This window comes from Drosophila albomicans, unplaced genomic scaffold (assembly GCF_009650485.2).
Source record: "Drosophila albomicans strain 15112-1751.03 unplaced genomic scaffold, ASM965048v2 utg000125l_pilon, whole genome shotgun sequence".
NCBI classification, from domain to species: Eukaryota; Metazoa; Arthropoda; class Insecta; order Diptera; family Drosophilidae; genus Drosophila; species Drosophila albomicans.
This window is the reverse complement of record NW_026263522.1, coordinates 50,201-76,292: the sequence shown is the minus strand read 5'-3', so window position 1 is coordinate 76,292 and position 26,092 is coordinate 50,201. Positions and strand designations below refer to the sequence as shown.

The 26,092-nt window shown below is 35.7% G+C and overlaps 1 protein-coding gene across 1 annotated transcript; it reads left to right on the top strand.

Annotated features, from left to right (window-relative positions):
• Positions 1-854: 854 nt before the first annotated feature.
• Positions 855-24,287, top strand: LOC117565173 (zinc transporter 2). Its single transcript, XM_034244164.2, has 8 exons — positions 855-1,011; positions 2,197-2,342; positions 8,409-8,519; positions 9,185-9,305; positions 15,308-15,487; positions 20,630-21,167; positions 23,417-23,564; positions 23,943-24,287. The coding sequence occupies exons 1-8, from the start codon at positions 980-982 to the stop codon at positions 24,086-24,088; spliced, it is 1,422 nt and encodes a 473-aa protein (XP_034100055.1). The 5' UTR covers positions 855-979; the 3' UTR covers positions 24,089-24,287.
• The last annotated feature ends 1,805 nt before the right edge of the window (positions 24,288-26,092 follow it).

Below are 26,092 nucleotides of genomic sequence, written 5' to 3'. Positions count from 1 at the left end.
CAGCGCACGTCACCAACGAAAAAACATAAGCAGGCCGTGTGCTTTGTTCGCACCACATTTTGTTGACGTCTTGCTATGAGTTTATATTATCATATGTGCTTTTCATTAAATCTGTTCTTTAACAGACACATTGCACATGCACGTAGCAGTATGTGTGCTTTTATATGCACCTGACTTCATCAGAATACAAAGTCATACTAGCTAGAAAATGCAAATGTAGCCGCTCGCCAGTGAAAGCCCTTCTGTTTTCAGGTCGTTTGCAAGTCCTTTTCAGGTTTAGTATGTACATTTTGTACATATCCTAAATGATTAATTGATATCATTTAGAAGCTTTGGATAATATCGAAAATAGTATCGAAAAAAGGTTAAGAAATTAATACATATATATATATATATATATGTATGTATTTAAAATCAAATGCAGAATTTGATTCATTGAATAAAATTGTGTGTCGCTCGAAGTAATGCTTATTTTATAGTCTTAGTTGTAGGCATACATACATACATACATATATACATATGTATGTACATATGCATGTATTATACCGTTCACGAACGTATACGTGTGCATACATATATACATACATATATGTATGTACATATATACACATAAACATATATATGTATATAATAGTCTAAGTTCTTAGTTGCTGTATGTGAAACGTGCTTGCACACGTCCCTGTTTACAATATACATATGTACATAAATGTACATGTACATATGTACACACATGCATACTTTAGGAGTTTAGTTGTACTGTTTGTTTGACTGTAAGTTTTATCAGTCGTTTATCTGTTGTTTGCTTTGATTTTATCGCCGACGCTAATTTGACAACTGTGACTCGCAGCTTCCCCTCTTGACAGGGATCATTTATAAGAAACAATTCCAGTTCACTTTTGAACGTTTTCTTGTGAAGGTGTCATTCAATTTTGTGTGTACATCGTTTTGTGTTCATCATTCATTTGGATTTCAGTTCAAAATGTCGAGAAACGAAGATACTCCAATTGCGACGTAAGTGAGATAAAAACAGGCAACAGCATGAATCGAGGCTGTTAGGAGAACATTTCAATTACAAAAATACATTTATATACATATGTATATATATATATATATATATATATATATATATATACATATACGTATACATGTTAATTTATTACAGTGTATACATGTGCATGGTGCTCTGTGCATAGATTGCAATAAATTAGCATAAAAATGTAAAATAAGTCCAGTGGCCAAATGATCTGCTAATTTATATTTAATAGGCGTGAAAGTAGCCAACTCTGAACCGTGAGTCCTAACAATTGGCGCGTGTGTAAAATGAATTTAAAGTTAAGTAGTTGTAACATGTAGATATGTATGTATGTATGTATGTAGTATGTATGTACATATTTTCGTTAATTTTTTTTTTTTACCATTTTCTCCCTTTTTTGTTGAAATTACTTTTGCAAACTTGCAGAGCAAGTAGTTTAGCGTCATTTGCACTTTTCGTGGTAAAAAATTATGCCACCTCAGCCACTTTCCTTCTTCCCACATTACCAAAGCGTACGGGATGAAGAACCAAACATCTTACACACACTTACGTTCATTCACATGCACATGCACACACGCACATCTGACTCACATAAAGTAAGTACGTAGTATGTACATACATATGTACTAAATACGTATGTACATATAGTGTAAACTTGCAACGGCTCTGTTCTCAAACTGTTGATGCGAGGACGCTTTTTGGCGTGCCATTAAGTAGTCGCCGTAGTTTTGGTTAAGTAACAAAACTTCAAATTGAATTTTTGCAGTTTTTTTTTAGCACCTATCAAAAAACTCTTCATACACTTTGTTCGCCTCAAAGTATTCCCGTTTTTACTGGAACATAGTCATACCTACATATGTACATACATACATACATACCTAAATACATACATATGTATACATTTATATACATATGAAAGTGAGAGAAGGCGAACACATGTGCAGTAAATGCTTTGAGTGGTATATGCTTTTACATACATACATATACATACATGCACAAGCAGTTAATTCTCTTTTGAGCTTGGTACTGATTTAACGTATCCATCTGGCATTCGTTTAAAAAATCAAACAATTAAAGCTTTGAAGCATAAACGACACTTTACGTGAATTGATCACAACTTTCATACATATGTATGTATGCATGTACACGTACATTTATTGCAGAAGATGCAACAATTACGGGACTACGCCAACGCCGCTTCTACAGACAACAGACCGGGGCTGCAGTGGCGAGAACAACAACACGCCACTTACAGTACCCTCACAGATTTTCTGTTTGCATGGTCGTTCAAATAACATTGAAGTTGAAGGTAAGACTTTTCATAATGTTCTATAATATAGGGTATGTGAACTATGTAAGTATATAAGTACACCTTAGAGTCAGTAAGTATATGTACATACAAATATGTATGCTGTAACGATCATAAACATACGTACATACATATTTATGCAAAATTCTTTGCCAAAATTCTTTCATTCACTGATTCAACAACGCACAACGTGAACGGTAAATGTTTTTCATAATTCTTTCTGCATCCGTTTTTATACCCGCTACCCATAGGGTAGAAGGGTATTATAACTTTGTGCCGACAGGAAATGTATGTAACAGGTAAAAAGGAGGCATCTCCGACCCTATAAAGTATATATATTCTTGATCAGCGTCAACAGCCGAGACGATCTAGCCATGTCCGTCTGTGTGTCTGTGTGTCCGTCCGTCTGTCCGTATGAACACCTAGATCTCAGAGACTACGAGAGATAGAGCTATAATTTTTTTTCGACAGCATTTGTTATGTTTGCACGCAGATCAAGTTTGTTTCAAATTTTTTGCCACGCCCACTTCCGCCCCCGCAAATCAAAAAAAATCGAATAACAAGCGTAATTTTAAAGCTAGAGTTGCAAATTCTGGTACATATAATAACAACTATAGTAGTTATGATTCCTGAAAATTTGGTTGCGATCAGATAAAAATTGTCGAAGTTATTAAAGAAATACTTTTGTATGGGCAAAAACGCCTACTTATAAGGGTCTTAGTTACTTTGGCTGACAATCTGGTATATTGAGCCGTCTATGGTATATTTGAAATGCGGTACTATATTGATATACCAAACATACCATTTGGTATATTTTAGTATTTTTTAAGTATTTTCGGGTATATTTTCAAAATGATACGACGCAATATTTTGCCTTTATTAAAAATGGGTAGCGGGTATCTCACAGTCGAGCACACTCGACTGTAACTTTCTTACTTGTTTTTACCGTTTTCATTTTTAATCAATTGAATTTGTGCGCCAAATTCATAAGCTATATCAAACGGTTAAACACACTATACATATTCAACCTGGTGTTCGTGTTAATACATAGTCGAGCTCTGGCACATCCCTTTTCGCAATAGTAGTTATTGTTTAGATTTGCTCTTTGCTTTTATTGTACATGCATATGAGCATCAACTCGAATATGTGAGTGAGTCTCAATGTTGCTAGATTTCAGGCATGCAAGTAAGCCAGATCTGCAGAAAAAACATGCTAGATACTAAATGGTTTAAATATACCAAGTCATCTGTAAGAGCTTAGGATAATTTGTTCAATTGCAACGTATGTTCAATATTTCATTTATTGATTTAAATTCGTACTATGATAATTTGACTAAAATCACGTTCAACATCCGCGTCCATGGTAAGATAATAATTGTAATCCATTCAAAGTTACTTCTTTAAATGGATTAAATGGATTAAAATTTACTGTTTTTGAAGTTTTAAAAATATGGGACAGTCTAAATAAAAAAAAAAACAAGTAGGAAAGTTACAGTCGAGTGTGTTAGACTATGAAATACCCTCTACTAATTTAAACGCAAACTATATTTGGCCGAGACGATAAAGACATCCCCGACTGCCAGTCGTGTATTTCCATATGAAACACTGGAGATCACGGTAATTGAACAATTCGATTTTTGAGGGCAGAAGTGTGGAACAAATCTAAAACAAACTGGATTACAAGTGTTGCTGAAAACTGAATATTGTAGCTCCATATAGTCTTTGAGATCCAGTGTTTCATACATGGATATCTCGTCTCGACAGTTGACGCTGATTAAGAATATATTTACTTTATATTGCATACATTACGAGCAGGCAGAAAGTTAAACTGATGGAAAGCAGCTGGCTTCTAAGAATATAAAATAATAATTATTAATAAAATGCAAGTATTTATCCAAGTCATTAAATTGAATATAATTGATGTAAGATGTTTAAAAAATTTGTAACTGACGTAATAAAAAATATAGCAGGTTATAGTTTGATAAAAATAAAAATATTTACATACATGGCTAGTTTTATATAATAAATATATTTAAGTAAAGCAATGCCCGGGAAAAATGTTCTAAAATCATGATCTTGGTCTTAGCACTAAGAATTTTGGTCTCAAAAGTCCGTGAAAAACATGAAAATCATAGCTTTATGTCTTGTTTTCATTTTTAACTAATTATATATTTATTATTTTACCAATTTTTAATTTAATTAGCGCACTCATTCAGTTATTAATTTAGTTTTATGTTGATCACCTTACTTACGAAATATTTATCAACTCTTAGACTGCAATTGAGAATAGTTCGCGATATTTCGACCATCTGAGCCACGAGAAGAATTTGTCCTTTAAAACAATTTTTAAGACGAAAGTTCTTGATTGTAAAATATTTAATCTCTAACTACAACAACTTTCTAGCAAGCAGTTTGACTGGCGCTTGCTAAACAACAGACAAGATGTTCGCACCTTTACATTTTTGGCAATTCAGCGTCAAGAATTTGCTCAATAGCGATGAATTTACAAAAATATATAACAACTAATTTTCACAATTTAAAACAAAGCTAAGCAGTTAGGACACGGCAACGTTTTTATAAGGTACGAGTAATATAAATTATGCCTGGGTTTTTAAAATTACGAAAATAGAGATAGCAGTTTTTATTATATATTCGACAAATGCGTTAGAACGTTAAGCATCATATTAACTAAACTTCAAGAAATATTTGTATGTGTTCAGTTTGAAAATCGAAAATTATTCGCAATTTGTGTGTTATTACCCGGTAATGCACGCTAATTGACAGACGACATGGAAATTGAAATGAGTGACGGCCGTGTTTATCGTCAAACGAGGCCACGACAATGATGGTGACAAATTCACCTTGTCTGGAAAAAAAATTCACACTGCTGGTCGCTTCTACCCTACCTACAATTTTCCTACAACGAGAAGACTTTTTGTATTCGGTGTACACTTCGTCATCAATCAGTTAATGATTCCGAAGCTTGGTCGCAATTTTGTGGTAACTAGTAGAAGACACGAGGCATGAGGATTGCCACCAGCAGATGTGTAGCCTGGGCGTAATCACAATTTATGCTTGTACTATTGTCATATGCTATAAATTGCGGGAATAGACTCATTATTTAGGTATGACAACGCAGTGTAATAAATGTTCCGCTTATTTCTCTACAACGAAAATTGGGAAAAATGGACTACAAACTATGTACAGAATATTCACCTTCAAAGTCATCCAGCTGCTCTGTTTTAATTTCCTTTTCCGTGAGTGAAGCTTGAAAAATAAGTGCCAGTTCCTCTTTCCTTGTTGGAGTTATTGACAGACGAACGAACTTAACGACATTACATCAGGTCTAGCCGGAGCTCGTTGTCGACTGTTGGCTAATATTCAATATTCCATCTACCTCAGCAGTTAAACAGTATTTTACGTTCTGTTACGTTTATATGTATATGTATATGCATATGTATATGTATGTATATGTATATGTATATGTATATGTATATGTATATGTATATGTATATGTATATATATGTATATGTATATGTATATGTATATGTATATGTATATGTATATGTATATGTATATGTATATGTATATGTATATGTATATGTATATGTATATGTATATGTATATGTATATGTATATGTATATGTATATGTATATGTATATGTATATGTATATGTATATGTATATGTATATGTATATATGTATATGTATATGTATATGTATATGTATATGTATATGTATATGTATATGTATATGTATATGTATATGTATATGTATATGTATATGTATATGTATATGTATATGTATATGTATATGTATATGTATATGTATATGTATATATGTATATGTATATGTATATGTATATGTATATGTATATGTATATATGTATATGTATATGTATATGTATATGTATATATGTATATGTATATGTATATGTATATGTATATGTATATATGTATATGTATATGTATATGTATATGTATATGTATATGTATATGTATATGTATATGTATATGTATATGTATATATGTATATGTATATGTATATGTATGTATATGTATATGTATATGTATATGTATATGTATATGTATATGTATATGTATATGTATATGTATATATGTATATGTATATGTATATGTATATGTATATGTATATGTATATGTATATGTATGTATATGTATATGTATATGTATATGTATGTATATGTATATGTATATGTATATGTATATGTATATGTATATGTATATGTATATGTATATGTATATGTATATGTATATGTATATGTATATGTATATGTATATATATATTTATTTGTATAACTTGGTCTTATTTATTATTCTTAAGAAAAAGATTTAATTTCAACTATGTGCATAACTCCGTTGATTTTATACATTTGTTTTTATATAATTAGTACTGTGAATGTATGAAACTGATCTTAAATATTTCAGGGTGAGTACATATGTGTCAGACATTCGAGGAAGAATGGGGCCTTCAATGAATAAATGTCAAGTTGTAGTGGGCAAACAGGGAAACGCCTTTCGAGTGTTGTGACAAACTTGTACACACAGACGCAAGCAAACAGAACGACCAAGGCGACCAATTAAAGATGCAGATGAATTGGTGTTATTTAAATTGCAAGTATGGTGATTTTTATGCATCAGCTGCAGTGGTAACGTTAACGATGGAAATGAGGGCGTCCAGGTAGACTCACCCTGAACCAAGAGGCAACTAGCTGGTGTGTGTGTGTGTGTACGAAATACGCTGAGGCCATTGGGAATCCGTACCTGTAAACTTGGGATATGCATTGGAATTTAATTTCGCTGCTGACATTGTGTTGGAGTATAAGGCGCAGATTCGTTGCGTTTTTTTGGTTCGAGCAGGATGGCAAAGTCGACGTAAGAGTGAGGCTGAATTCAAATGAAGAAACCGCGCAACGTCGAGCTACTAGCCAAGCATATGCACATTCTGTATTTGTACTATGAAATGTGTGATTCGTGCAGCTACAAATCCTTACTTCCCTGAACTCTGTTTCCAGGGAATAAAAGAAACGGGCACAAAATGAACTTGGTAAGGGACAAGTAGGAAGAGAGCAAAGGAAAAGAGTGCAAAGAAAACGCAACGGAAATGACAAAGCATGATATACTGCTGCGACAAATGCAATAAAGAATTTAATAGACTGCTCCTGGCCGACCCCACGCGACCTGACCAGACTCGACCAGAGAAAACCCGTGGAAATGTTTTCGCTGACTCCAAATCATGCATCCCCAGCTCCAGTCCAGTTTGAGCCCTTACAAAGTCGTGTATGAGATGGTCTTCCCAAGCATGACAACCAATGCAAACAGAGTTGATGGTCATAATTCACGTACCATGTTTAATAAAATTAAATGCCTGTTTCGGAAATATGTAATCGGCATAACACTTGGGCAAGGATGCTGCGAAGAAGTGAAGCAATAAAAACACAAACAAAGAGATAGGGGGCAATTGGTCGAGATCAAGGAGTAGGTAATATTCCAGTGGTTTGGTTTTGCACACTCCATTTTTCCCTGTCCATATTAATGAGAACAGTAAAAAATGGATATCCACAGTGGCCATGAACTACTGAGGATTTTGGAAACACTACAACTTTCCTGTTTGCTGTTTAACCTTTTTAATATGGACATGGAAAAAGTAAGAAACGTAAAGTCGAGTGAGCTAGACCCTAATCTAAAAATATACCAACTATTAGTTGGTAATAATTCCAAAAAGATATCGGAGGCTGTGTTTGGCATATCGATATAGTACTAAATTCAAAATATAATATAGAGTACACCATATACCAGAAACAATATACCATATATACTTTTTATATTTTATGGGGTCGGAGATGCCTCCTTCTACCTGTTACATACATTTCCTTCAAGCACAAAGTTTAAATATGGGGGTAGTGGGTACAAAAAGATATATACCCAAAAAAAATAGGGCGTAATTTAGTTGGAGCTTTAATTGCACACTTGTTAATTTTGTATTGAATTTACTACAATTGTTTATAATAAAAGTATAATAATAATAATTCAACTTTTACTTTCAGTTCGGGACCATTGTCATCGGGCACGTAGTGAGGGTGTGGACTTAAAGGCGCGTCGTAAGCTTATTATTGCTAGTATATTGTGTTTGGTTTTCATGATTGCGGAAATTGTAGGTGAGTCACATATCCTGGCCTAGTCCAGAACTCATTAAAATCGGGAAGTTTTAAGTATTGAATAATGAATGAACAATGGATGAACAATTAAAAAAAAAAACAAAAGAATACATAGTTGCAATGGGTGCGAGGTATATTGAAGTCAAGCATCTCTGACTCTTATACTCATGTTTGTTTATATTATATTTCCCATTTTTAAATGATTTTAAATTTCCAAACTGATTTGATTCACCTAAGGGCTAAGAAAAGAAAAAGTCAATCAATCAAACCGTAAGAAGGGAAGATGTCGAGACGATTAAGAACCGAGCACAGGAAGTGCAACAATATGGTCATCAGATGGGCTAACAGTTTTTTTTGTTTGATTTAATATTTAAGCTCCAGCACTGTGCCAATGTTGTTATTGCCTTCACCCGCTATAGATGTTAATCGCATTGCCATTACCTACAATGTGCCCATCTAAAGCACATTCCATGCCATACTCATTCGGTTTACATTCTGCATTTTACGATTTGTTCAAATTGAAATTGAAGGAATTGTCGATACGCTTGCTAAAATGAAAAGCTCCTCCTCTTTGGTGTTTTGGTAGCCAGGCGACTGCTGTTGGTGAATCTCGTTTTTGGATCTGCAGCTTAATTTTGTTGTATATTTATCTGTTCATGTGGCAGGAGGCGTCTTATCGAACAGCTTAGCTATTGCAACAGATGCCGCACACTTGCTCACCGATTTTGCTAGTTTTATGATCTCACTGTTTGCCATCTGGATAGCCGGACGTCCATCTACGCAACGGTAAGTGAAAAAAATCAATAATGTAGGGAACATTTTGTCAACAAATATTCATTTAGCTTGTGACGACACTTTAAGTTCTCTATTCTTATAAATTTCGATGTTTGTTATTTAATAGTAATCAAATTTTCAAGAATTATAAGGACTATAATTGTAATTTTATGAACAAAATCGAGACCCTAGTTTTAAAATTACTTATGTTATATGTTTTAAAATTACTTATGTTATATGTTTGGTCCGTTGCTTTGCATTTACCAATTTACAAATTCTTTTTTTTTTTTTTTTAAATTGCATTTGCACCCGCAAATCAAGTATGCGTAAACCTCAAACTACAGTATAAATAATCACAACCTTAGTCTTTATGATTCCTGAAAATTTGGTTAGTTAGATACAAATTTTAGAAGTTATAAAAAAATAATATGGAAGAAAACGGCTACTGCTGTTGGGTTTTAATTTACTATGGTTGACATTTTTTTTTATATTTTGTACCTTTTGAGTATATTTTTATATTTGTCCTTATATGAATTTGGTATTTTTTTAAATATCACAATGTTTTGCCTTTAATGAGAACGGGTAGCAGGCTCGACTGTAGCTTTCTTGTGTAAATATAAATTGAATCTTTCCATAGCGGACACTTCTATTAAGCGGACATATGAACTTATGTATGAATCTACATACACATGTACTATATATGAAGTTCTTTGTCGCAATTGGAGAATGACTATACAAACTTCAGGCTAAATGGGAGTACCTAGACCTAGCTCTTGCCCTCGATCCCTTTTCTTCTTTCCTTAGCAGAACATTTGTTTTTGAGGTTTGTTTTCATTGAAAATTCAGATGAACAACTTCTCTAATATTATATGTGAGTGCATCGTGTGATAGAAACGATCAGCGGACGCTGGCAACCGACTATCGCGAATATCAATATCTATCGCATATCAATGCCATCAACGAAATATTCGAATTGCTTTTTGCTTTCAGAATTTTGTTGTTTTCTGTAGCATCACTCAAAGTTTAAAAAAGCCCACTAAAATATTGAAGAGAAGGACAAAGAGAACCGGGGTGTGATTGTCACAAAATGTTCCTATGTACATGTGTATGTAAGTATGTAGATGCGCACTCGCGATCTCAGAACGGTAATAGTGTTAAATGTCGCAATAATCAACTTCGTGTTCTTTTAAGAAATTTGCTTTTTATTTCCTTTTGCATTCACATACCGCAAATTCAAATTTGAGCATTCCTTTCATTACTTTTTCTCTTATCGGTACGTCGAAGTTAAGAATGGCTTCACAGTCTAGTGAGGTTTGCGAACACAGATTTTTCTCTGTTTCGTGTCGAATATACCACGGTGAGCCGGTGTCCATGATACAATTCATGATACAATTATAGAAGGTAGTCTCGTCAGCAAAAGTGCGTGTTCGTTTTTCGACGTTGAAGGTTGCCTGTGGACGAATTTTTTGATAAATTAAGCCTTAGATACGGATAGAATTAGAAAGTAGAGAATTATAACATATATTTTTAAGTTATGTTCATAAACAATTTACATTTTTAAAAAATGTCAAGGAGACATTAAATATTAGCATCTAAATATGTAAAAAATTATTATTGCATGGTCTAACGCACAAATTCATTGTCGTCTCGCTCAAACTACTACGCTGAGCCCCTTTCACTCGCACTCATTGTCCTGATTACTAGGTTACCAGCTTTTGCCGACGGGACTACCGGTGACGATTCTTAAGATTTTTGTCTGGGCTGTCTGGATGATATCGATATTGGAATTGCAAGCGTGTCCGCACAATGAATGTCGATAGCGCTTTAAATACAAAATTGTAGAGCAGGAGCTTATACCTTAATTTAATTTTGAATGGGTTAATGCTTTTATTTGTTTTCGGTAGGAGACTAAAACAACAAAATAAAAACAAAGAGGCAGAATAAGTGCGACAGTGCTGTTGTGTTTACAGATACACCGATTGCACATGCATTGTGTAAATAAGTTTCAGCGTAAAAATTTCAAATTAATATTTTAATAAGTTCATTAGATGCAATTAAAAGATCAAATTATGAAAAATTAAAATTAATTTTTTATGAAAATAATAATTTACTAATATTTACAGAATGAGTAACCTTTTAATTACGAATATACTCATATGAATATATAGTACATATTTATACCCGAATAAATAGTATTATAACTTTGATTTTGTCTGACTTCGTCTCCGGCTAATTAGACGAAAAGCCTTTTTACCAAATTATTTCTTTCTGCTGTTCTTATTCTTTACTTCTATTCCTACTGCAGCGCATACTACTCGCATTTGACCGTTGCACATTTTTCAATTGGTTTTTGGAAGCTGCGTTTCGTTAGTGGCTTTACATGAAGAAAAATTCTAAGGCGACCGACCCATCGTTGTGGGTTTTTTCCAACCATTTTGTTTGTATTCTCGTTCTCGTCCTCAACTGGGTCCGCATGGCACGTTCTGCTCATTCATGCAAAAATCTCACTCTGCGACTCGACTACAGCCACAAAGTGAATAATGAAAAACTTTTGCAATTTCAAGCGTGTTGCATGGTAATTTTGTAAATTTTCTGGTGCTGCCTCTCAGAGTTTCTGCATCTTCTTTTTTAGTATACTCGTTGCTGTTGCAGTTGCAGTTGCCATTGCCATTGCTTTTGGAGCATGTGAAACGTCTGGTTTTGAGGCTCAGTTTATTGTTGGACTCGCCCTACTCTTCCACCCTTGCAGTGCGCTCCTTAGTCTCGCAGCTACTACTTGCAAATGCTACAGCTCCTGCACCCATTCTGGTTCTATTCCCTTCTCTATTGCCGAGTTGACAAGCCTAATTTATCAAAACAAAACACATTTGCACAATTGCAAAGGCAAATTCAGAACACAAACGGAGCACTGCACATTGCACACTGCACACTGCACACTGCACACTGGTATATAAATGCTATCGAAGTAGTCGGGACCAACAGGGAATTAATGGTAACAAATAATGAAATCAATTGAATCGAATAACTGTGGACTACTATTAAACGATGGCGGGAAATTAAACTACATGTGTATTCAGACAATTAGGAAATATTAATTAATGCTAAATTACAGTATAATTATTGTTATTTTTATTTAGAATGCAGCCCAATGTGCCATGACACGACTGCCTGTATGAGGTGGCAACGTCGCTGGCGAGGCTCTCAACAGCAGTCGCCACGTTGTGCCTTTGGTTTCTTTGCAGTGACAGAAACTGAACCAAGGGGACCGGCAGGCGGTCATTAAGCAAATGGCTGCACTTTCAAGTTGCAAGGGAATCTATACTCGTACATGCGACTACATAGGCATATTGTACATACATACATATAAATTATAATATAATATAATATAATAAAAGGGGCAAAACGAATGTTTGCTGGAAATTAAATTGTATTGTTATGGCGAGGCCTTCGTTTCTCGCATTTTGCGTTGTAGGTAGGTACTGCCGGTGTCTAATTAGTTAGAAGGCAGTGTGGCGGCTTGGCTAACAGCTAACTAGCAGCCGCCAGGTGGGGAGGCAAAATAGTTGGCATTGCCACTATTTCAATTTTATAACGAGAGTGGTGTCCTCTGTTGGATGGTGTTTTAATTGAACAAGCGCCGTCGTCATTCTTCAGGTGTTGACTGTGAACCCACAAAAAATGTCCGCACATGCAATGTGCTCATTACATTAAGGAACAACTAAACTAAGAACCCAACCCAAAATCGGGCACTCCCTGCATTAAGTAGAAATCCGAGACACTCAAATTAAAAAAGCTTTTCCCATATTTTGAATATATTCATACGAGCATCTTAATATTTCCTCAATTTCCTCCTTGAAGAATTTTTTAAGAATTCGCAGTATTGTGGTAAACAAAAATATTTTACTACTCAGAAACTAATTATTTTCAAAATATATTCTCACATTATTTTCAATGTAAAATTCTGGCACTCCCGTTATATTTTATAAATCGAAAAATGTGTGTTTGGTAAAAATTTGGATATATGGTAATTCCAAAACGGAATTTGTCCCGTGCGAGACTCTTTACATTGAAAATAACATAAACTGAAACAATTTTGAAAATAAGAAAAGTCTATTTTTATAGCTCTAGATAAGTACTTTAATTAGAGCTAAGAATGGTTTTGGATTTTTTTTTCTGTTTTGTTTTCTGTTGTCATAATTGCAAAAATTAACCAATTCGTTCGCAAAACCAAAAAATGAACGAATATATTTTATCGGAAAACAAATCAAGCTCCTAAAATCAATCTTAGCTCTAAATATAGTGCTTATCTAGAGCTTTAAGAATAACATTCACTTATTTTTAAAATTGTTTCAGTTTATGTTATTTTCACTGCAGTGTACTGTAAAAAGTCTCGCATGGGACAAATTTCGCCATGGAATTACCCATATTCATTTTAAAGTAAAACCTCAGAAGCCAAACAAATTCCAACCGAAAACAAACTTTGGGAGGTTTTAGATGCCACACAACCGAAATGGAAGCGTTTTTCAAATCTCAATGCATAGAGATTTGCCCTAGTTCTGTAATATTTAACCTGTTGTGTATAATAGCTCATTAAATTTCCAAATTATTAGGATATTACATTAAATAATTTTTTTTTATTTCATAACTTTTTTCTCCCAAATCTTTATTTAAATCTCCACAAATTAGTATTCACTGTTACCGGATAAAGCAGTTTCTAAGAATAGAGTTATCAGAGTTTTGAAGGCATTTTTATACCCGCTACCCATGGGGGTAGAAGGGTATTATAACTTTGTGCCGGCAGGGAACAGATAGAATGAGGTAACTACGACCCTATAACGTATATATTCGTGATCAGCATCAATAGCCGAGACGATCTAGCCATGTCCATGTGTCCGTCTGTGTGTCTGTCCGTATGAACACCTAGATCTCAGAGACTATAAGAGATTGAGCTATAATTTTTTTGACAGCATTTGTTATGTTTGCACGCAGATCAAGTTTGTTTCAAATTTTTGCCACGCCCACTTCCGCTGCCGCAAATCAAAAAAACGAATAACAAGCTTAATTTAAAGCTAGAGTTTAGGTATATACAATAATTACTATAGTAGCTATGATTCCTGAAAATTTGGTTGCGATCAGGTAAAAATTGTCGAAGTTATTAAAGAAATACTTTTGTATGGGCAAAACGCCTACTTACTAAGGATTTTAGTTGCTTTGGCCAACAATGGCCATCGCCGTTCATCTTTTGATCGATACAAATCAAGTCAATTGTTCCGTAAAACGTGATGGCACCCTTCTCCATTACTCCACCTTCTCGGCTGTGGTGGGGACTTAAATATAAGCTCATCTTTTCGTAAATCGTGATAATAATATTGAAAGCCATCGGGGCCATCTAAATTAAAAAGTTTTCCATCAATAAAAAACAACAGAACGCCAATCATTAAGCCGAGTGTCAGTTTGAGCATTCCACGTGATGTATTCTTTCGCGAATTGAAGCCGTTTTTCTTTGCGTATTGCATTCAGAGGAGGTTCTTGATTTTTAGACGCTTTAGGTGTTCTGCATTTCTGCTTGTATGCTGAACAGCTGAAAGGCTTGCTTTACTCCGGTTAATTCCTTAATCTTAGCTGCGGACTTAGTCGAATGCGATGCAATTATAACAATTTTGTGTACTGCTTGTTCAGATAGTGCTCTTTTTTTTCTTCTGGATCTTTTAAATATCTATCACCAGTCCTGTAGCTGCGATTTATCTTGATTGGCATAGAAATTTCTGGAATTTTCAAATGTACACTTATTTTTTCGCAAATCAACCAGCTATGAGCACATATTCTTCGAACAAGATTCAAACTCTGATAAGAGAAGCTTTTTGGACAATTATTGTAGAATAAGCATTATTATAAATATAGCATTTTATTTAAAATAAAAGTTGGTGCGTCAAACCTAAGACCAGCAGTGTATACAAGCTCTCCATTTTCTTGGACTATTACTAAAGCAAATTATCTCCTACTTTTTTAATCAGGATGTCCTTTGGTTGGTATCGTGCAGAGGTTATTGGTGCCATTGCTTCCGTGTTTATGATCTGGGTGATTACTGGAATTCTAGTTTGGCTGGCAATCGGTCGTCTCATCAACGGTGACTATGAGGTGAATGCCAAGATCATGCTGATCACATCGGGCCTTGCAATTTTGGTTAATGTCATGTAAGTATAAAAGATTCGGAAACCTTGCAAATAAATTTTATGTCGAATGTCGCCTGATGCTGGCAGCTCCCTTGGGCAGTTGTCCAATTGCAATTGGCGCAATCAACTAGCCGACTATTGGGTACCAAATGGGTCAACAATGTAACTGTGGCAACTCCGTTGGCAGGGCGACAATATGCAGCCATCCAACCAACCATTCCTCCTGTAAATTGGTAGTATCCACCTCTTATTGCGGCAAATTTCTCCACATTTTAGCGTCAACTTTTTCCGCAAGTTTCGAATTTTTTACGTCAACAAAAGGCAAAACCAAAAGCAACTACAACGTTCACTGCGACGACGATTTTGTTGTGTTTGTCTTGGCTAGTCCCAAGGTAGAATTTTGCTTGTGCTCTATTTTGAGGGTGATTCCGTTGGCTTGGGCTTTTACTTTGTCAACTTATAGATAAACTTAACATCAATTAAAATTAACTTTAGTAACATTGAACACTCATTCAACTAGAATATGTAATTTTCGCGCATACTTTTCTGTAATAACTTCTAATCATACGTACATACATAAAATAACACATATTGAAATTGTTTAATTCATATGTAGTATGTACATACATATACATATAAGGGGCTTTCGTAAAGAGTATTTGATATTCAACAGATAGATCTTTTAGATTTTATAAATTTTTTTTCCATTCTTTGTTTTGATTGCAACTCATGCAGCACCTGCAACTGTAGTTTTCAAATACTATTTCTTGCTACCCTTCCTACATCTCTTATTCCTACTACCCCTACCCGTAGCCGTTACCCGAATTGCCTTATAGCAGTAGCCTTTAGTGTCTGCTTGGTCACGTGACCGTCCAAGTATAGTTTTTGGCGAATAAATCGAAACGTTTCAATGCTTGACACATGCTCATATACATGCATGTCTGTGTGCCCGTGACGATGTGTGTATGTGTATTCGTATAACGACCCCCCTTGTAACCTATTCCATTCCATTTTGTTCCGTTCCCTTCATATTGCTTGGAGTAGCGCAAATTTTCCAGTTGACGTTGGCGAATTCAGTGTTTGCCACTTGAATTGTTTGATTACGTGAATTGATTGTGAAAAACGTGCAACGGCAGCAACAATAACAGCGTCGACGATAACAACAGCAAAAGCATCATTTGAAAAACGCTTTTCTACGCGGTATGGTAGTGCTGTCCGGTTGCCGTTTTGGGCTATCTTCCGTCATCAGAGAACGGGAAAATCAAGTCAACGCTTTAAGCGTTACTTGCGTCAACGTGTTTCGCGGCACGTTGAATAATTAAATGAAATGGTCTCCTTTTTCAGCTCGTTCTGAACTAGTCGATGTTCTTGGTATTGTTATCTTTGGTTTTACTGTTGCTTTTGTTGTGGTTGCTTTCGCATTTGAAGGTTTGAAGGATTTACTTAGTAGCATTGAGAAGAGTTTAAATTCAATTAGCAAAAGCCTTGGTAAGGCACAAACTTGAGTTTTGTTGGACTTGCCTATGTTTAGGTACAACAACGTAAAACGTGAAGTACGAACAACATTTACAAATCACAGTAGTCGGGAGCAGCATAGAAAACTGATTTTTGCTGGAATAGCTGAAAATCAATTTTTATATTTTTTTGGCCTACTATGCGATGCTTTGAATGAGTTCAAAGCAACAAATGAGCAAAACGAAACATCGAAAAAAAAAAATTAATTAGAAATAACAAAATGAAGTCGAGAAATCAAATTTATATTTCTTATACGCAGTAATAAAATATAAAAAATTGTTGGTGACGTAATCAACGCAGCGCAGTGTTTTCAGCAAGCCTTTTTATACCCGCTTTCCATAGGATAGAAGGGTATTATAACTTTGTGCCGGCTGGCCCACTGCCGCCCCCGCAAATCGGCAAAACTTGAATAAAACTTGAAGAAAAAAAGAATAAAAAATAATAAGTTTGGAGCTAGTGTCGCGGTATATGCAATAACATCTATAGTATTTGTGATTCCTGAAAATTTGGTTGCGATCAGATAAAAATGATTGAAGTTATTAATGAAAAACTTTTGTATGGGCAAAAACGCCTACCTAAAAGGGATCTTAGTTGCTTTGGCTGACAATCTGGTATATTTTGAACTCTATAGTATTTTGGCATATTTTAAGAATAATGTCGCCAAAATAATATATGAAGGGTATTTTTCAAAATAATACTAATAAATAAGTAAATAATACTACTACGTGCTAAGATGGGCATTATGAGGAGCGAATTTAAGGTGCCCGATACTTTTTCACTCACCGCGCTGCCATCGTGAAATATATAGGGTGACAGTTTAACGAGCAACTCAGACGGCTGACATTCGCCAATATCATCCTCGATTCCCAGTCACATACGATGCTAGATGGGAGAGGAGGTGCTATACGGGCGAACCAAGATATGTGCTAATATTTATGTTCCTGTCAATTAAATCAGGACATGTTGGTTGGCGCAAGTAGAAATAACCAGAGGAGCTTGGGTTTGTTTTGTTGCCTTTCGCGATGGCTCGTTGGCTTGCCATCCTAGGCTCTGGTTGGCTCCGCTCAACAGCTCTGCTGTAGCTATAGGTAGCTAGTCCAGCCATCTCTGGTCTCTGTCCTGATGTTGGCGTTGTCATGGCTGCAATCATTTGTTGGCCTCTAACGAGGCGAGTAAAGATGCCGCAAAATCAAGGGGAATGCTTCATTGCGCGCTACAAATTTCAACGACGCAGTTGGAACAACAATGGGGCGCCAAATGACTACACAGCACAGCATATGGGGAGTAGCATATGGGGAGCGAGAGAATGAAAGAACGAAAGTGAGACATTGGGGAAGAAATTTTGCAGCAAAAGCATTGGCATTTTTTTCGCTCGAGGTCACACACGCAGCACTTAGTCGTCTCGAATCAAGTTTTGGACGGCAAATGCCTTGAGTTCAAAGTTGAAACTCCTAAATCAGTCGAAACTCTTTGCCGGGAAATGGGCTAATCTCGACAACCAGTACAGGCGCAGTTACTAATTCCCAGTATAATTTGTTTGCTGCTCATCAACGAATTTTGCAAAAGCAAAACAGTGCGGTATTGTTCTCAAAGATATTAAATTAAAATAAATAAATCTTAATTGGAACATTGATATACTACATTAAAATGATAGAAAATGGTTCAAAATATACCAGATTGTCAATCAAAGCAATTAAGGTCCGACAGCAGCAGTCGTTTTTTGTCATATATATTATTACTATTATCTTGAATAACTTCTAAGATTTTTATCTGATCGCCACCAAATCAATAACTTTAAAATAATGATTGACTTTGATTGATTTAATTTTAATCGAACTGCGAGAACGAAAGTGAACTGGCCAAAAATCAAAAACACTTTCTGCATGTAATAATAACAGTATATTTGTTATGTCTCTGAGATCTGGGGACATACAAACAAATGAACATGGCTATAACGTCTCTTCTGTTCAATAATAACAAGCAGGCTTATACTAGTTTCATACTTTAGTCCCAAGGTTATAATTACCCTGGGTAGTGTATATAAAAAAATTACACAAAGTAAAAATGTCGCTTAATAACGTTTCTGCATTTTAGAATCCTTCTGCTGACAGATAAAGGTATACGTAGTTAAGCATTGTGATAATATTTTTTTTTTTTGGGTGAATGCAAATGTTAGCACTTATTATGATTCAAAAAAAGTTCAGGGCAGATAATTGTTGTCTTACACATGCAATTTTAGAAAATTGTAAGTTTTATATGTATTTTGATTTCATTAGTTTTAAAAATTTTGAAATAACTCGATGGATAAGACTCTTGATAAATCTTTATGTAGTTATAATATTAAATGTAAAATAAATATTTGCGCATTTGTTTGAAAACATTTTCTATTTGAAAATATTTGGATATTAAAAATTTCTTAATTACATCTAACTCTTAATTACAATACAGTTGGGACTGGCTACGAATTAAAAAATCATAATTTTTAAATTTTTTCCCAGAAGTTTATTTAAATTTCAATAACTCAATGTTTAATTAGCCACTGATATCTTTAAGTTAATGTCGCATTTGGTTTATTATTCGCAATCGATAACGTCCACATTTTTTTAGCTGTAACTATTCGTAATTTATGCCAGTTTTCCAAATAGTAGATATATTGATGTCCAAATTGGAGTTGGATTGTTTTCAACAAGGAGCGAATAAATGCAGCCAGCGAGCTTTCGGTAGCCACAACAGACCGGCATTTGGTCATGGCCCTTTTTCCCAAAATAGAAAACCCATAAATCGTCGGCAAATTTAAAAATGAATACAAAGTCAATGTGCCAAGCTATTAACTGCCTGGTTCATGCTAAGCTTGTCAGGGGACCGAGGGAATAAGGGACGAGCATTGCTTTTTACTGTATAGTGGTGCTGTGCAAGGATGTCAGCGAGGGGGGTGGCGAGAGAGTCACCACTTTCGACAATACATTTGTATTTGCATGCGGTGGGTGCATCTGGATCCACACACCATCGGGTCGACCGGCCGGACCTGGTTGCATGGGCGGTTGAGCGACTCGTTCACCTTCCGTTACACAAAACAAGTGCACAGTGTAATACTGCTATAAACAAAAATAAGTTAATTAACAACAATTCTTGGTTGTTAAGAAAATGGGACCAAATGATGTCTGTTCAATTCCAAAGAGCTGAGCATATGCAATTTGATTGATATAAGAAATAAAAATTAAAACTTGAAGATTTTTAATCAATTAAAAAAATGCAGTGCCCTCACTCATCGTGATCCCCGATCTTTCCATCTGAGCTCGCTTTTAAAATAATCTAAATTTACCCTTGTTATGTGGTTTGCAACACTGTGCGCTTTGTGTTTGTTTGTTTATTTGCTTGAGCGGCTGTTGGTGCATTAAAATGCTGAAATAAAATTCCGTACAATTGAGAAGCGTCGGCCGCGTGGCAAAAAAGCTTTTGTATGCGTTGTTTTTGTTCTGCGGCTCAAGACTCGTGGCCGAATACCAGGAGTAGAGGATACAACAGGGTATTAGGGGAGGTTCACAAAAGGGGAGCACACACAGGAGCCTGGGTACGACGGCTTGCAACATTTTTGAGTATATTAAATATTTGTGATAACGTTTTCAATTTCTCTTACCATTTTACCAGCATGGGCGTGCAGCTGCAGCATGGTCACTCCCACAGTCTGGGCGGTGGGCATGGTCACAGCCACAGTCACAACAGCACAAAGAAGACATCCAAATCGATGAAAGAAAATAAGATCACAGCTCATGTGCATGCCACCTCAACACCATGTACCGCCTCCCCTACCAAGCGTATCGAAGGTGGTGTCGCCTTTGATCCAGAGGATGCGGAATTGCCTGGCGCAGGACTGCCTAGTTACTCGTATCAAAATGCTAAGTTGGTGGATCCTAGCCTGGATCTGGAAATTGCTGCTGTCCTAGCAGAAACAGCTCCAGGCGCCCATCACCATGGGGGCAATGCGGGTCACGAGGCAGTCAACATGAATGTGAGGGCAGCCCTGATACACGTTATTGGTGATGTGATCCAAAGTGTTGGCGTCTTTGTGGCTGCCGGCGTCATCTACTTTTATCCCGAATACGCTATCGTTGACCCGATTTGTACATTTGTCTTTTCCATTATTGTTCTGTTCACAACGTTCACAATTATGAAGGATGCACTTTTGGTAAGTATATTAAAATTAAGTTTCTAAAATTCAAAATTACGTAATTGCTTGAAAACTACATAATTATTCGTTGTAAAGTGTCGGACAAACACTTTTTGCTAGTATCTACAGCCTGATTAAATGCATATTAGAATGCTCATATCAATCGCCTCTCAAATCCAAGTTATTATCCCGTACCCGTACGAGTAATTTGTTCGGGCCTAAAACTTGAATTTGAGAGGCTATGGATATTATTACGCGTATAATAGGGCTAGCAAAATGTAAGTTCGGTATCGAAGAGTCATTTATAGTATATAATTAGCCTTTGATTTCATTAACATAGAAATGCACATTACTTACTTATGGTTTAGTTAAATAACCGCCATTATCATCTCTAGTTTGACCAACTGCTTATTTTAGCTCGAGTACGCGCCCTTGCAAGAAGTGCTATCTTTTTAGGCAGTCATGTAGTGATTCAAACAATGGTTTAATGATTTAAGAGAAACCCTGCTTAGGTGTCCGCACAGGATCAATACCGCAGGTGGTGGTTAATCAAAGGATATGAGGAAGGGTTAGACAAAAACTAAGAACAAGGCATTGCAGGTTAACAGAACATTATACCTACTTGAGCAAGACTATAAATTCTGATTATAAAGACTATCGATTCTGCGTCGAACTAGAGCATCAGAACCATCCTACTAGATATGTAAGTTTTTTTAACATATACCCGCTACCCATAGGGTACAATGGTATTACACCTTTGTGCCTGCAGGAAATGTATGTATCAGTCAGAACGAGTCTTCTCGCAACCTATAAAGTACATATATGTATTTTTATACCCGCTACCCATAGGGTAGAAGGGTATTATAACTTTGTGCCGGCAGGAAATGTATGTAACAGGTAGAAGGAGGCATCTCCGACCCTATAAAGTATATATATTCTTGGCGTCAACAGCCTAGACGATCTAGCCATGTCCGTCTGTCCGTCTGTCCGTCTGTGTGTCTGTCCGTCTGTGTGTCCGTCCGTCTATCCGTATGAACACCTAGATCTCAGAGACTACAAGAGATAGAGCTATAATTTTCGACAGCATTTGTTATGTTTGAACGCAGGTCAAGTTTGTTTCAAATTTTTGCCACGCCCACTTCCGGCCCCGCAAATCAAAAAAATCAAATTAAAATCAAATTAAAATCAAATTTTAAAGCTAGAGTTGCGAATTTTGGTATATATAATAATAACTATAGTAGTTATGATTCCTGAATGGTTGCGATCAGATAAAAATTGTCGAAGTTATTAAAGAAATACTTTTGTATGGGCAAAAACGCCTACTTACAAGGGGTCTTAGTTACTTTGGCTGACAATCTGGTATATTGAGCCGTCTATGGTATATTTTGAATGCGGTACTTTATCGATATACCACATATACCATTCGGTATATTTTTAGTATTTTTGCAGTATATTTGGTATATTTTGAGAATAATACCGCAAAATATATTGCTTTTATTCAAAATGGGTAGCGGGTATCTCACAGTCGAGTACACTCGACTGTAGCTTTCTTACTTGTTTTAAATTTTGAATTCGTAATTGATTTGTATTCTTATTCTTAACTTAATTCATAGATTATTAAGGTTGCTTTCTTTCTTGCAGTACTATGAAATTTACCATATACACAAATATTTACAGGGTATCACTTTTCTTAAATTTCAAATTGATTTTTATTGTATTTATGACTTGTTTATTCTTGTCAACAGGCGAGACGTTATAGCAATGTCTGACTGTCCGTGTGAAGCACTAGGTTTCAGAGACTAAGAGATAGAGCTTCAAATGCATTTGTTAAATCTTAGGGTCTTAATTGCTTTGGCTTTTGTATTCTACCGTATATTTAAAATACAGTTTTATATCGATAGTCTTAACATAGCCTTCGGTATATTTTACTATTTTTTAAAATGTATTTATAGAATCTCGTCTTAAAACAAAAAAAAGGTTAACTTCTAGGATAAAAGCTCCGAATCTTTTGATATGGCGACATTTTTAAAGCTTGGTTGGGCACTTGGTGATTACCTAAATCACTAGTAATTTCTGTGGTGCCCTTGATAACATGTAATATATTTATGTACAAGAAGAATTCTAGATGAAAGTTGATGGAAATTTATTATCTCTTTCTGAACCCTGTCACACGAAAATTTTGTTATGGATGATGTTTTTACTCAATTTTATGTGGATAATAAATTTAAAATTTAATACTTGATTACAATTCATTACGAAATTTTCAGGTGCTGATGGAGGGCACTCCAAACTATATGCATTATGCCGAAGTTTTGCAGATATTCCAGCGTATTAACGGTGTCGAGCGTGTTCACAATTTGCGCATCTGGGCGCTGAGCATTAATAAAGTGGCGCTATCTGTACATTTGGCCATTGGTAAGTAACCTCGGGGAATCAACCAAACAACCTACTGGGATACCCCATAGGCGTAAGAGGGGGCTCCACATGTGTTCTGTCTGTCTGCCTGTTTCTGTGTTTGTGCTCCGTAATTATTTCAATGGATTCGGTCCTGGTGTGTTGTTATGCTGATGGTCACGTCGTTGTGTTGCTTTTGGATGTGGTGGTGGCAGCGTTGTCCATTGGGTTTGGGGCATCACTTCATGTCCACGTACACAATTAGCTTAATTATTTTTTAAATGACTTTTTAAGCGCAACCAATTTGGATGCGACTCTCATCAAAGTTATCAGCGTTCATTTTGCTAATCAGTTTTGTTGTCTTGCTCTTTTTACTTTCCTTTTCCTTTACCCCTACAGCAACCAATGCGGATTCAAAACAAATTTTAGACGCAGCTACTTCGGCGGTTCATTTGAGGTACAACTTTTTTGAGACAACTATTCAGATCGAGGACTATACCGCTCAAATGGAAAACTGCAACCAATGTACGGTGCCAGAAAACTAGATGATTTAAAAATTCCAATATTTCTTAGACTTACAAATTGTAAGTGTATTAGTTAAGCTCCAGTCCAATATGACTAATAAATACTGCGCCGGCTTATCATTAAATTTTGGTGAGGTTGAAATCCTAACCTTAAATCTAAACTTTGTATGGAACATGATATAAACTATTTTCCAACATATTTGTTCTGGGATAAGTTATATTATAAATAAAACCTTTAAACAGAAAAAGATTCTTATTTAAGTTCTTATCTTCATTTTAATAGTTAAGCAACCAATTCTTGTAGACATTCTTCACAGTGCAGCGTGCATATTGTGTTTGCAATATCGATTCGACGATACGCAAAAACGCATAAAAGCTATTAAGCTGCCGCTGACGTTCCATAAAAATTGCATCAGCTAGTGAGCCGATCCATTGCCTCATGGTCCATACGAAGAGCAGCCAGCAATGGTGGGAAAGAATCCCCGGGCACTAATGCCAATTTATGAACTAAAGCCGCAAGCTGCAGTAAGCTTCCCCCAGCAGCAGCTTGTTGCCAGAATGACAGACAACTCTGAATCACCTGGGCGTTGTGCCCAAAACGCTTATGCATAATTTGACAGACGGCCATTGCGTAAGCGACAGATGTCAATGTGGACATCGAAGCTGACAGAGACATCGCACTGCTGGTGATTCTAATTATCTCAAAATTAATGACCAACGCTCCTTTAAGGGGCACATTTGACGTAAATGTGACGAAAATTGTAGTAGATGCAAAACTTCAGATAACATTACTTTATCTATCTACCGCAATTGTCTTAAATCTTAGCCACAAAGTTTGCAGCTTGGAGGCATCTTCGTATAGTTCTGCCTACAGCCTCTCCAAGAACTGCAGCAATCATCATTTAGTTTTCGGACAGCAGCGGTATTATTTCAGGGATGCCAATTGCCAGCGCAGGCGCAGAAATTCATGTGCTAAATTGAGAGCCTAGGAGAGAGCCGGATTGTATTGCATTTTTAGCTCTTATTGCGACATTTTGCAAAAGCGGTTACTTGACACCTATAGTCTACAATTGATACACATTTCATGCCAGAAATGCATTTTACTCCGTTTTGACACAGAGCTCAGTTTTAGGATATTTAACTAGTTACTTTTACCACCACATATATGCAACACACAGTGTCCATGCAAGCACAGTTCGTAAGAAAATGTTAACCTTGACCATTACTTTTGCGTAAAAGCCGCAACTGTTTGCACGGCATTAAATTAAATTATGTGGGTAACTATTCCCCGAATTGGTCGAATCCTAAACAAATACAGTGGCGTGCAAGTGTGAGTACATGTTTGCAACTACTGACTTTGGGTTCGCATAAAAAAGTTATTAGTAAAGTAAATGAGTCCAAATTTTTTGTGTTTATTCTTTGAATATTTATTAACAAAACCTTATACAAAATATACCAAAAAAATCTAATTGGTTTATTTACGAAATAAAAAACAAAAAAAACTCGCATGTACTCAGTTATGCTCATTTTGAACACTTTTCAACAAACGTTTTTTTAATACTTGGTCCAAAGATCGATATTTGTAATTGTGATATTTATTTATTCTGGTATATTTTCTACCAAATTTGGTATTATTTATTTTAGAATAGCTCTCCATTCTTGCTGGACTCGGCGCTGCATCTCGCGCTAGCTTGCTGGTACTGATTCGTAGAGTCCCAATCGGTTTTTCATTATCGACCAAAAATTTTCGATCGGATTGAGATCAGGACTCTGTGCTGGCCACTCCTTTAACTTAAAATGTTGTTTTGCGATCCATTCCTTGAAGATTTTGGACGTGTGTTTTGGATCTCCATCTTGTTGAAATGTGATGTCTCTCTCCTTATATGCACATTTGTCAACAAAATCGCAAATATGGGCTTGCAAAATATCTAGAAAGTCTTCCTTTCGCATAGTTTCATCAATTTTCTTAATTGGTCCAACGCTCCACCAAGTAGAACAGCTCCAGACCATCCCATTTCTTCCTCA

Excerpts from the sequence above, each read along its gene's own strand:
- LOC117565173 (XM_034244164.2), top strand. The coding sequence starts at position 980 with ATGTCGAGAAACGAAGATACTCCAATTGCGAC. Across the intron at positions 15,488-20,629 it reads GCAATTTTGGTTAATGTCAT|CATGGGCGTGCAGCTGCAGC; the intron begins GTAAGTATAAAA and ends CCATTTTACCAG. Across the intron at positions 23,565-23,942 it reads ATCTGTACATTTGGCCATTG|CAACCAATGCGGATTCAAAA; the intron begins GTAAGTAACCTC and ends TTACCCCTACAG.